General features: G+C 39.1%; 1 protein-coding gene across 2 annotated transcripts in view; it reads right to left on the reverse strand.

Moving 5' to 3' along the window:
- RMND5A (required for meiotic nuclear division 5 homolog A) overlaps positions 1 to 13,926 on the reverse strand; it is a 61,148-nt gene that overhangs the window by 18,932 nt on the left and 28,290 nt on the right. For both annotated transcript variants that reach the window (XM_007175320.2, XM_057558270.1), the window contains exons 3-4: positions 6,911 to 7,045; positions 5,104 to 5,204 (exon numbers count right to left, since the gene is read on the reverse strand). In XM_007175320.2, coding sequence (XP_007175382.2) covers positions 5,104 to 5,204; positions 6,911 to 7,045 — 236 coding nt within the window. The remainder of the gene's footprint in view (positions 1 to 5,103; positions 5,205 to 6,910; positions 7,046 to 13,926) is intronic.

Below are 13,926 nucleotides of genomic sequence, written 5' to 3' on the forward strand. Positions count from 1 at the left end.
TTATATTCCATTGTGCTTTCTTCTCTTCTGTGTTCTTGCCACTGGGCACCTCTTTCCATTTTCAATTAGCTTCTTTTTAACAGAGTCGCTCTCTCTCCACCAGACTTAGTGCATGGGCCCCGTGAATTAAAACAGTATCCCTCAACTCAGCTCTTCTGCCCTTTCAGAATTAACAACCCCTGGGACACAACAAAACAAAAAAAGAAACAAAACAAAACAGAACCCCCTCAGACTGGGGTGGGGGGGAACCCAACTTGTTCAAACCTTGACTCCTCTTCTCCAATAGTACATCTATCAGAGTCTTTATTCTGAGGTTCTCTGTAGCTATTAAAAATGCCTGAATCAGCAAGACTGCCTGCCTACAGGAAGACAAAACTAACAACGAGAAAACAGACACCAGAAACAGCGTAATCCGGGTCACCCTCTTTGCCAGTGGCAGCCAAGGCTCTATGACCAGGCACCTTGGCTTGCTTCCTTCATTTTCACTTTCTAAAACCCTTCTCTGCTTATAAATTGTGTCTTATGCACTGATACCACAATTTCTCTAAGTCCAGCAACCATTTTCTTCTCCTCAGACCCACCGTTCACACACACCACCAAGAAACCACAATGGCAAGCTCACCTCAGATTCCTCTGTGGTTTTTATTTCTAGCCTCACCTAATCGCTAGGCGTAGAGATGGAGTCCTCTCATACTTCAACAGCTTGCCTGATACTGTTCATGGCCTGTCTAATCGAAAGCAGTGATCTAGACTAATGAAATAGTTTTTCTCTCTTCTTCTGTGAAAAATTCTATAACATCTCTCTTTCTTATAATCATTCAGTTAGTTTCTGTTCTCTTAATGGCATTCTACTGAGACTTTGCAAATAGAACTGCAAATTCCTCTAAACAAGGGCTATGAGGCCCCTGGGCCTGCTCTGGGTACTGAAAAACAACAGGTTCCCAAGTCTGCAAGGTTGAGAGTCAGATTCTAGACTGCGGCAAATCCACCAAGGCAGGATTACTCTTTGAAACACCTTTACGAAGGCAACCAACCAGCTTCCCCTCGAGACAGCACTTTCAAAATATCAGTAACTGGCACAGAGTTACAGATAGTTTCTATTTTTCTAATTTTCTCCATCTCCTCAAATTAAGTTACTGTTATTCTTTTGTTGACACTAGTTATTTTTGGCTTTGCTTCTATCTGCCACATGAAGGAGGAGGTCATGTTTGTTCAAAGTTCTCCTTCAAATTATTCCATCTTTTATTGAGTGCCTGCTACGAAATAAGCACTATGCTAGGTGCCAAGAGGAACTCGAAAAACAGACAAAGCGATCTGGATGAGGAGAAAAATCTGTACGCAAACTCAGAAATATAGGGGCAGGAACAAAAGAGTAGGCAGGGTCCTGACTAGATCTGTATATATAATTAGCTGTTCTTCTGCCGCTTCTCTCTGCCATGTCACCTTCCTTACTGCCTTCTTTTCCACTGCCTTTTATTAGTTGCGATTAATAGGTAATGCTCACCAGACTTCCTCCTCATCTAGTCCTTCCGTGACCTCTATCCATATTAATCTTTTTGGTTGGCCTCTGCCTCAACTGCGTAGGCTGCCTCGAGAACTGCTGCAGGCTTTCACCTTTTTCTTTCTCTCTCGGATGGTTCCACGGTAGCTCCTGTACCTCTCAGCAGGTACAAAGAGAAGATGCCACACGTGAAATATGAAAGATTTTCCACCGTGTATCTGAACCAAAATCTCCGAAACTCATGTCCCACATTTTTAAATTTTTGGTACAAGTTTTGAGTACAGTGAATTTTCCATACCTTGCCCATAAAATATGTTGAGTAAGTATTTGCTTTGCATCCACCAATAATAGGCAAGAATTGGGAGAAGTCTGAGTTTCTGTAATGGAGATTTCTGTTAAAATAACATTTTCCAAACTTATGTTCTACAGATCACCAATTTTGTGAGTTTTAATAGGTGTTAGGAGACAGGGAGTCTTCGGTTAAATACGCATGGGAAACACTGGGTTTTACAAAGTTAAATGAGTTTCTTTACCGTAGGACTGTTGATGGCCCCTTAGTATGCTAAAGTGAATCTCTCATTTCTTTTAATTAACTTTTATTGGAGTATAGTTGCTTTACAATGTTGTGTTAGTATCTACTGTACAGCAAAGTGAATCAGCTATATGTATAAATGTATCCCCTCTTTTTTGGATTTCCTTCCCACTTAGGTCACCACAGAGCACTGAGTAGAGTTCCCTGTGCTATGCAGCAGGTTCTCATTAGTTATCTATTTTACACGTAGTATCAATAGTGTATATATGTCCATCCCAATCTCCCGATTCATCCCACCTCCCCCTTCCCCCCTTGGTGTCCATATGTTTGTTCTCTACATCTGTGTCTCTATTTCTGCTTTGCAACTAAGTTCATCTGTATCATTTTTCTAGATTCCACATGTAAGCGATATTAATACGATATTTGTTTTTCTCTTTCTCCCTTACTTCTAAAGTGACTCTCTTAGAGGAGAGTATTAGGGAATATCATGTGAAGCCTTCCTCGACTGACCTTTTGACTCCATATCCTTTTTTTCATGGAGCAACTTCCAGGCTCAATTCCTCCTCTGTAAACCCAGTACTTACTTCATGGGGTTATTTATGAGGATTGAATAAGCTAATACAAATAAAATGCTTAGAACAATGCTAGGCATGTAGTAAGCACTCCAAAAGAGACAACTATAATTATGACTACATCCCCATATGCAGATATTTAACATGGCAATATTCCCAGAAAAGCGAAACGAGAAAATTTCTACTGTACAGTTGGCCCTCCGAATCCACGGTTGCGGAACGTGCGGATGTGGAGGGCCTCCGCAGGTTCCACAGCCGTGGATACGGAGGGCCAAGGATACCAGGCCGTTTTACATAACAGACTTGAGCATCCATGAATTTTGGTATCCACAGGGGTCCCTAGAACCAATCTCCCACGGATACCGAGGGACTACTCTAGTTTCCACTGTTAGTGCCAAGTGGATGGGATGAGTCCTCCCTTTGCCTGAGAGGCACTGCTTGAGGCTACAAATAACAGAACACATTTACAGAAATCATTGATATATATGCCATAGTTATCAGTCAGAAACTTAGATCTTACAGAAAAAGCCCAAAGGTAAAAAAGGGTCTTATGAATTTTCCTCATTCCAAAAGGAACAAGCCTTGAGAATTTTGAGGGCTAAGGCAGTCCAAATACTCAGCACAGTCTCTGGTACATAATAAGCACTCAATAAAAGTTTGATGACAAACCTGAGAAATTAATGGATAAATGACTATTACCTCAAATAACAACTCATATATTATTTCTAAATCACTATAAGACAACTGGGAAACCCATTACATTTTTATATTTAGGCTCCCTCACTCTCCTTTAAAATTGTTTAATCATTTAGGTGGAATATAAAAGTAGACAGAAGAGTGGCTGCCATATTTTGTTTAAGAGGTGTTATTAGAGGCACTTGATTAAATTTAATCTCACAGGGATGTCACAATAAAATCTGCTAAAAAAAAAAATCAAACTATAAAGGTAATATGCATAGTACACACTGGTGCTGCTTAAGTGACGTTTACATCTTTAAAGAATTAAAATAAATGAGGGACTTCCCTGGTGGCGCAGTGGTTAAGAATCCGCCTGCCAATGCAGGGCACACGGGTTCGATCCCTGGTCCAGGAAGATCCCACATGCCGCAGAGCAACTAAGCCCGTGTGCCACAACTACTGAGCCTGCACTCTAGAGCCTGTGAGCCACAACTACTGAGCCCGCATGCCATAACTACTGAAGCCTGTGTGCCCTAGAGCCCACGTGCTGCAGCTACTGGAGCCGTGCTCCGCAACGAGAAGCCACCGCACCACAACGAAGAGTAGCCCCTGCTCGCCGCAAATAGAGAAAGCCCACATGCAGCAACGAAAATAAATGAGCTACCTCATAGTTATAATTTATACAGAAATTTGATATTTATAAATTTACACAGGACTCTACCTCTGCCTGTTCACCTAGGCTGGTTTTAGAACTCTGCAAAATTTTCTAAGAACTGAGAAATGATGAGAAACGGAAAACTAACCTATGAAGAATTAAATGGGTTAGTAGAAGGAAAAGAAAGTGTATTTTTTAAAACTCATGAAGGATTTTCCCAACTATTTTTTTCCCTGATAACAACGATACCAAATACTTCCAGTTTTAAAATCCCAGGATTCTAAGGCTATGACCTCAAAATCATATCACTGCTTCTATCACCCAGTTTCTTCCTTTTATTTTGTAACTTTCCTTCCTTCCTCCTTCCCTTTCTTCCTTCTTAAAACAAATAACCTGATAATTCTCACATTAAAAAATTCTAGGACAGGGGTCAGCAAACTATGACCATGGGCCAAATAGGACTTGCTGCCTGTTTTGTATGCCAGATGGTCAAGACGGTTTTTTTACGTTGTTAAGGGTTGTAAAATAAAATAAAGAAAAATATGCAACAGAGACCTTATGTGGCCTGCTAAGCCTAAAATATTTACTACCTGGCCCTTTATGAAAAACTCTGCTGATTCTGAACTAGGATAATACTTATCAGAGCTAACCCAGTAATTTCATACAATTCATATCAATGACAAGTTCACAGTGAATTATTTTATGACGGTAATTAGAGTAAAACTCCATAACAATATTTGTTCTCTTTACGTATACCACTTGGTTCCAATAACCAATTAAATTGCCTTTTTTTTTTTTTAGAATGCTAGCACCGAACCCAGAACATTATGGAAGTTCAAATATCAAACTCAGACCATCTGAACAACAGTCCTTCAGTTATAAAGCTAGTCTAAAGCGGTGGTGTAGCCTAGCTAGAGGAAACCCTCTTCTCTCATGGGAATTCAGACCAACTGATAAGTGAAATGAGCCCTAAACATTTTCTCATATTGCATATCCCCCAAACTCACATCGCTAAAAGAAATAAAATAATTCTCCCCTGATGCCTCTGAAGTCTACCCCAGGTGAGATATATATATAATCTCAAAATCTCTAATGTGTTTTCTGATTCCATTTTCTTATAGAGCTCTCTCAAAGTACTCAAAAGAAAACAAACTCAGTAACTCACTCCAGAGCAGGTCTCAGAACTCGGACTTTTAACGCTTCTAATATTCGGTTTAACTCCACAAATGGTTCTTTCTGGCTTGGGTCTACAGAAAGACCAGATTCCTGAAAAAATTGAAAGAACTTTCATTAGCAGTAATCAGAATAAAGAGATATGGTAAAAGCATATTCTACATTATAAAATGTGAGGCAAATCACTAAAGATAATTTCTTTTTACCATGCATTTCTCTGGCAGAGACTGATGACTGAGCCCCAGTATCATTCTTCCTCCATTTCTATAACAGTAAAACCCCAGATTTTAGCTGGGCACAAAACCATATGGAATAAAGCTGGGCATGGCTTTGCAAAATGTAAGTTCTAGCCAATGAAACATAAGTATATACTCTTTGTCCCTTCCTGTAATACAAAATGTCTAGCTGGGGTTCGGGCTATCCTGGACCATGTGGACAAGGGACACCTTAGAAACAGCAGAGCTACAAGCAGCCAAGGTCCCTAAGAGCTTCACGGCACATGGCTACCATATATGCAATGGATGGCTTACTACCTCCTATTTCTGTGTAAGAGAAGTAAACTTCATTCTTGTTTAAGCCATTGGTATTTTGGGTCTCTGTTACTTGTAAACAAAACTTAATCCTAAATGACACAATTTATTTTAGGAAATTTATATGGACACACACACAAAATCCCATAACATAAAGAGAAAGACTTGAGTTATTGCTTATCTGAAGTGTTTAACAGAAAAGGCTTACATTAGAGGTCTGGTTTACAGACTGGCTTTAAATTATTTAATCCTTATGGTCCTTCGTTTTTCTAAATGGAAAATACAACAGCACAGAATGTAAGCCACAGAACAGAGTCTGAAGACACACGAATTGGAACTGAATCCAAGTTCCTCCACGAAGAACCTGTATGGCCTTGGGCTGGTTACTTCTCCAGACCTCAGATTCCACATCTGTAGAATGGGAGCAGTCATTTCTTCCTCACAGGGTTGCAGTGAGGAATAAAGGCAGGGCTTGGCGGGTGGTAAATGCTCAATACAGGGCAGCTGCTAATATTATGACTATGTGGTATTGGTAAACTGTTCTGAGACCACTAAGTTCATGTCTAATAGGAATAAAAGACAAATGTTGCTCACCTGAAGTAAATTTTAGCTTGAAATTCATTTGATAAACAAAGTTCTTTAAGCTGGGCTAGATGAGAAAAGCAAATATAAACCTCTTTGTCCTTTTCTTCTCTGCTATACTAACCCTCCCTCTTAAAAGAGATGTTTTATACATACTACTGTATATAGAAGATAACTAATAAGAACCTACTGTATAGCACAGGGAACTCTATTCAGTGCTCTGTAAGGACCTATATGGGGACAGAGTCTAGAAGAAAGTGTGTATATGTGTATGTATGGCTGATTCACTTTGCTGTGCAGCAGAAACTATCACAACATTGTAAATCAACTACACTCCAATAAAAAAATTAATTAAAAAAATAAATAAAATGCCCTGGCTTATTCCAAAAAAACAAACAAACAAAAAAACAAAAGAGGAGATGTTTGAAAAAGTAGCATCACTTCTGACCCTTGATTGATGACCTGGGACCAACATTCTGGGGCAGGAATAAGGAAATAATTTGAATAACAAGTTCTAGGACTATAATTTTCACCAACTTAAAAAAAAAACAAACAAAAACTTCCTAGTAAACTGAAGTCAGCCCAGATGATTAAAACGTAAAAATCTGCCTATGGCTTAGAAGACTTAAAAACTGCAAGGACTTCCCTTGTTTCTGTTTCATCCTCTCGCAGGTGGCACACTGTTACCTGGCAGAGCTCCTCGGCTACATCCAGCATTCCTTGTCGAAAGAAGTGCTCCACCATCACCTCATTGAGAAGCCTTTGGCTGTCTGCCTGCCAGCAGCCATCTATTCCCACACTGCTAATGTCAGAATCAAAATTCTGAAAAACAAGAAAGCAAATCATGAATTGACCAGGATACATCACTTGATATGTTTTGACCCCACCTAACTTAACAGAAACAATGGCCTTTGTTTCACTCTGAGACACCTCAAATAAGTACCCAATTCCAATTCATCTGTAGCCTACGACAGGAAGTAGCTTTTCCATTGCTCTTTTCTAAAACTTGCCACGCTCATTCATTACTGCTGGGAGGGTAAACAAGCACATTTTTTGAGGGTATTTTAGGGAAATACATAAATTTAACAATGACTTCTGTGAAGAAATTGATTTCTAGGCATTATACAATAGCAATATTTTCAGAGGTGTGCAGTGATACCTGTAAAAGCATGTTAAATGCAGCACTGTCTAACAGAAAAAAAAAAAAGAAAGAAAACCCATTATGTCCAGCATAGGATTATTCAATAATCCATGGCATATCCCAACAACTGCCGTGCCAAGGTGGAGACTGGGGATAGGAGAACGGCCAGATAGTTCAAAGAACAGGCTCTGGGGCCAATCTACCTGGGTGTGAATCCTGGTTCTATCTTACTAGCTGTGTGACCTTGGCCAAAATTACTCAAGGTCTGTGAGCCTCAGTTTCCTTATCTTAAGCAGAGAAAAATACTTTTATGGGCTGAACTGCATCCTTTCACAATTCCTGTGTTGAAGTCCTAACTCCCAATACTTTATAAAGTTAAAATGAGGTCATTAAGGAGAGCCCTAATCCAATAGGACTGGTATCCTTATAAAAAGAGGAAATCAGGACACAGACAGGTATAGAGTGAAGACCATGTGTTACAGACCGAACGTCTGTGTCTCTCCCAAATTCCTACATGGAAGCCCCAGCAACCAGTGTGACTGTATTTGCAGACAGAGTCTGGGAGAAAGTGGTAAAGGTTAAATGAAGTCCTAAGGGTGGGGCCCTAATCCGGTAGGCCTGGTGCTCTTGTAAAGACAAGGAACAAACACCAGGGCTCGCTTGCTTGCTCACTCACTCTCCACCACATGAGGACACAGTGAGAAGGTGGTCATCTGCAAGCCAGGAAGGAGGTTGTCTGCCTTCAACAGGCAATGAATTGGCCAGCACCTTGATCTTGGACTTCTCAGTCTCTAGAACTATGAGAAAACACATTTCTGTTGTTTAAACCACCCAGTCTACGGAATTTTGTTACGGTAGCCCAAGCAGATGAAGACACCACATGATGACACAGGAAGAAGATGGCTATCTACAAGTCAGGGAGAAAGGTCTCAGAAGAAACCAACCCTACCACACCTTGATACGGAACTTCCAGTCTCCAGAACTGTGGGAAAATAAATGTCTGTGTAAGCCACCCAGTCTGTGGTACTTTGTTATAGCAGCCCTCATAAATTAATATACTTCTTTATTGGTTCAATGAAATGGTAGTTGCCATTGCTAGTATTACTATTCATAATTAAAAAGTGAGGTTCATTGTTCTGTATCTACTAACATGGAAAAATGTCCATAACACCTTAAGTGAAAAAAAGCAACTTTGGGCTTCCCTGGTGGCGCAGTGGTTGAGAATCTGCCTGCCGATGCAGGGGAAACGGGTTCGAGCCCTGGTCTGGGAAGATCCCACATGCCGCGGAGCAACTAGCCCCTTAAGTCACAACTACTGAGCCTGTGCGTCTGGAGCCTGTGCTCCGCAACAAGAGAGGCCACGATGGTGAGAGGACCGCGCATCGCGATGAAGAGTGGCCCCCGCTTGCCGCAACTGGAGAAAGCCCTCGCACAGAAACAAAGACCCAACACAGCCAAAAATAAATAAATAAATAATTAAATAATTTTTTTAAAAAAGCAACTTCTACAAAACTACAAAATTATGACTCCATTTGTTAAAAAAAAAAAAAAAAAGAATCCTTAAAAACCCAACCTCTCCCACTGAATGCAGTTACAAAATCAGGACTGAATGGAGTAGCTACTTGAGGAAACAAAAAAGTGAATAGTAGTAAGTGGACTGGGGAGGAAGGCAAAGAACTGGCAGTGAGTTTACTACTTTTCTCCCTCCAATATCTCTTAGCCTGGATGCAATGCAGCCAAAACCCACAACTGGGCACCCAGGATGTGGACAGAGCACTCCAGGAGAAGCCCTTCGGTTCTGGCATGGGGAACAGGAGTGTATTCTCCTACCACACAGAGAGTGGGGGAAATCGCATGCTTTTTTCCCTCCCTTTTCTTGTACCTGTAGCTCAAGGCAGTCTGTAGTTAAATCAGTTTCTATTTCTACCCTTCACAGCAGTACCTAGATTATGTTTGACTGAATAACCATGGGACAAGAATCTTGGGAGACCTTTAGAACTCTGTCTACCACAGCAGGCAACCTAAAACTCTGAGGCACCTTTAGAAAGGGATCCTTCCTCTCCAGTCAGAGAAGCTATGGTCCCAAGAGCGAGGGGCAAAATCCCCTCTTGCATCTTTTCTCTCTGTCCTTCCACCTTGTAGCCCCAGATATAGGCAGAGTTATGGTAAATATACAGGAGAGCAGGGTAAGTAAAGCCCCAGATTTCTGGCTGGATGACTAAAAAGGCAGCCCCAGAGAACCATAAAGTAGCAGGGAGATCACAGAGAGGAAGGAATGCAGAAAAGTGATCCCCCCACCAAGTTGTTTATGAACTCCTGGGCTCACCCTCAAGTTATACAGGATGGGTCTGACCCTCAGCAGCATACCACAGACTTTGAAAACTGGACTAAGAGACAGCCCTAGTTTCCAGGTCCCAGAATGGCCACTGGTTGGCACACAAACAGAACATATATGAAGAGCTCTGTAATGGCTTTAGAAACGAAGCTGACATTGAAATTACTTTACAACTCAGAGAATACTGAGTAGCCTGAACCCAACCAGGTCAAGTCTGCTAAAACAAAAACATCAATGTTCTCCATAGAACTTAAATAAGACCCAGAGGCTCAAAACATAATATTAAAAATGTCCAAAATACAATCCAAAATTATTTGTCATACGAAGAACTAGGAAAATCTAAATTCACGTAAGATGTTCAACAGACAACAATGCAAAGGTGACAGATGTTGGTATCATCAAAGACGTTAGAACAATTATAAAATTGCTTCAAGAAGGAAGGGCAAACACTTTGAAACAAAAGACAGAAAGTCTCAGCAAGAAACAAGATATAGTAATCAAAATTAAAAAGTTGTTGCATGGACGCAACAGCAGAACAGAGGCAAGAGCGCAAAAGTCAGTGAAGATCAACAGAAATTATCTAATCTGAATAACCAAAGATTGAAAAAAATCAAACAGAGCCTCAGGGCCCTGCATGACAATAACAAAAGATCTAACAGTCATGTCAATGGAGTGCTAGAACAACAGAAGAGTATATAGTGTAGAAAAAAATGTTTTTAATATTTCCCAAACCTGGCAAAAGACATAAATCTAGAGATTCAAGAAGCTCAGCAGACTCCTAAAAGGATAAATTCAAAGAAATCCACACTTAGACACTTCGTAATCAAACTGTTAAAAACTTAAGACAAAGAAAAAATCTTGAAATAGTTATCAAGAAAAGTGATGCACTACTTATAGGGGAACTATGATTCAAATGACTACAGATTTCTCAATAGAAACCATGGAGACCAGAAGAAAGTGGTACACTTTTCAAGTACTAAAAGAAAAGAACTGTCATCCCCAAATTTTGTACCAAGTGAAAATATCCTTCAGGAATGAAGGTGAAATAAAGACATTCTCAGATGAAGGAAAGCTGAATTTGTTGGCAGAAGACCTGCTCTGAAAGAATCGCTAAAAGTTCTCCTGATAGAAGGGATATTATACTAGTAGAAGACAACTCGGAACATCAAGAGTGAAGGAAAAACAAAGATACCTCTGAAAGCTTTCCCTGCCCAATTTTACTTCCACCGCCTTATCTTTCATAGGCATTACCCGCTGGTAAACCTCTTGCATTTCTTTCTTTTTTTTTTTGAAGCACATGAATTTAATTAGACGAGATCATTTAGATTTACTGAAATTACAATCTAAGTCAATCATTGCTTAAATACAGTCCACACGACACAGGATTATTTTACAGTACATACACGAACAGGTAGTAATAGAACTGCAAACCACCTACCATTTACGATCACTACAATGCAGGAGAGATCTCCTCTCCAAAAGTAAGCCCATTTTTCTTTAAAGAGCTATCTATTCTTAGATGTCAAGTCAGTAGCCTAAAACTAAATATGCACATTAACATTTGGAATTACTCAGACAAAAACAAAAAAGCAAAATTACTCTGAGTCTTCATTTTTATTCATTTTCTTTTTATAGACCTCTTTCTTGGCCTGGTACTTAATCTAAAGAATGGAAATAACATAGGGTATCTAGATGCTACAGCAATAGTCTCCATGCCCACACTGAATAGACTATCTAGCACTGAAGAAAAGCCAGAATTGTTTGGATAAGGTTCTCTAATTTCCCATCTGCTTATCAGATTCCGCCTGTTGAGAGATGATTTCGTAACAGTTCATCAATACTTTTAAGCAAATTATTATATCTTTATGCTGTCTATGACAACTAGAATACTAGAAGTGAAGATGGTGCTATCTTGTTCCTCTTCTGGACTAAGGTACAGGCCTAGAAGGGTGACTGATGTACACTCTCCCATATTTTATTTCCCCTGACAAATGCCCATTCAAGTGACCAAAGGAATGGGTATCAGAAGATGACAGAATTTATTGTGAACTCAGAAATCTGCCTATAATTGTATAACTGTCTGAATGCACCCTATAAGCAAGAATCATTGAGACTAATTAAGATTCCTCACTGATCTTTCAACCTCATTCAATCCAAATACAACCTTCAGATTTCTACTTATCCATTTAATGATTACTCCCCAACCGCATCAACCCCCAACAAATTTATCAGGTGTCTATTATTCTGCAGGAAAGAAAGAAAAAAGCTTTGGAAGACACAATGGTCAGCTCAAAGCACAGACCACATTAAAAGAGACAATTTTTTTGGTAGTATATACTTAGGATTTTAATAGCTACCACCAGACAGTAACTGCTCCAATCAAACAAAACAATTCCTTTAAATCTTTCCTTAATATACATACCAAAGGTAAATGTTCATCTAGAAAACTAGATGACTTTAAAATGAAAGAGTCTAACATTTAAACAAATTTAGACGGTTTTACAATGATGCTCTTCATGTAACTTTATTCCTATAATGTGTACCATGGTCAGTACTACACAGGTGGTAAGAAAAATTGAATACCCTTGCACTCAGGATACCTCTACTACATTCAAGTTCTAGAACTTATTTGCTAGTCTTGGAAAATACAACTAAGCATGAATAAGCAATGCATTCGATGAAAATTTCTGAGCTCCCTTCTACCGTTCTGACTTTCCAGTTTAAACCACTGAGGTCGATAAGTAAATTTTTTTCATAGCTTATTTTCTGCTCACATGCAGTAAAAATTAAAGCTAAAATTATTAAACAAAAAAAAAGGTTGAGGAAATGCAATATAGTATCAGAACTCCTTTTGTTTTAACTGCATGTTCTTACCGTTGCATCAGAGCAAGGATCAGTTCCAGCCCCTGTTGCTAGGTGACCAAACTCATTTGCATGGCTGCCCAGGAAATCAGCAGCACCGCAAACCAGCCAAGAAGCGGCTAGTGAAGAGAAACATCTGTCTATTACCACTTCTGTTTTACTATACTTTTTCCTTTTATATTTTTAAAGGAAAAGAAAAAAAAAAGTGGAAAGATGTTCCTAAATGTGAAGGCAGGATTCAAAAAAGAATCAAAAGCAAAAAAGCACACATTCAAGGGTGTGTCTGCCTAGAAAAGATATTACGGCTTAAAAAGAGAAATCAGGACACATAAATTCGTACACCACCTCATGTACTTTTAGTATCATTCACATTTTTGATGGATTAAAAGTTTTAAAATCTGGAAGCTAGGCAGAGGAGGAGTAAATAACTTTAACAGACCATCGCTATGAAACCATGAAATCTAAAACCATCCTACCTCTCTGCCGTATCATGAACATGCTTACAAATTGGTTAGATTTAAGGACTGGCTTTCATTGCTCACCATCCGAAACAAATCCATTTCTGAAATACATTTTATGAAATTATAATTATTGAGCAGGTAGTGATAACCATACACGATAAAACTCAGTATTTGTTTTAATTCCTAAGTGCCAATTCTTTAATACTGTTAATTTGTTTTAAACTTCTCCATCTACTTTTGAAGAAAAATTGGCCTGTGAACCTAACTATGTGCTATTGTTGCACCCACCAGGAATCAACTTCCCTTCTAAGCACCCAGTTAATCTGATTTAGCAGTGAGAGGTAAACTGCAAAGAATATTTAACAGAGAACAAAAAGACCTGGATTCTGGTTCCATGCAGGCTGGGAAAAGATACCTACTTGACTACAACCCCAAAAAGATTAGTGTCCAAAAGAGGTTTTTTTAAAAAAAAAATTCCTACCAATCAATAAAAAAGACAAATAACCCAATAGAAAACAATAGACAAATAACCAAGAAATTCACAAAGGAGAAAATTCACATGGTCAAACATATGAAAAGAGGCTCAACTTCAAAGATGATGAAGGAAATGCAAATTAATACAAATAGATACTATTTCACATCTATCTGATTGATTTAAATTTTTTAAAAGTCTGATAATACCAAGTGTAAGTAAGAATTGAGGAAACAGAAACTGTTATATATGTTCAGTAGGACTATAAATGGTTACAAACCCTTTAGGGAAAAATTGCTAAATTTTTACTAGTAAACTTAGTAAAGGTGATGAGGAGGTATACGCCCTGTAATAAAATAATCCGTATGTAGGTATATACCAGACAGCAGTGCTTTGCCAACTATGGGTTGGAAAATAAATTTAGTAGCGTCT

This window comes from Balaenoptera acutorostrata, chromosome 12, assembly GCF_949987535.1.
Source record: "Balaenoptera acutorostrata chromosome 12, mBalAcu1.1, whole genome shotgun sequence".
NCBI lineage: Eukaryota > Metazoa > Chordata > Mammalia > Artiodactyla > Balaenopteridae > Balaenoptera > Balaenoptera acutorostrata.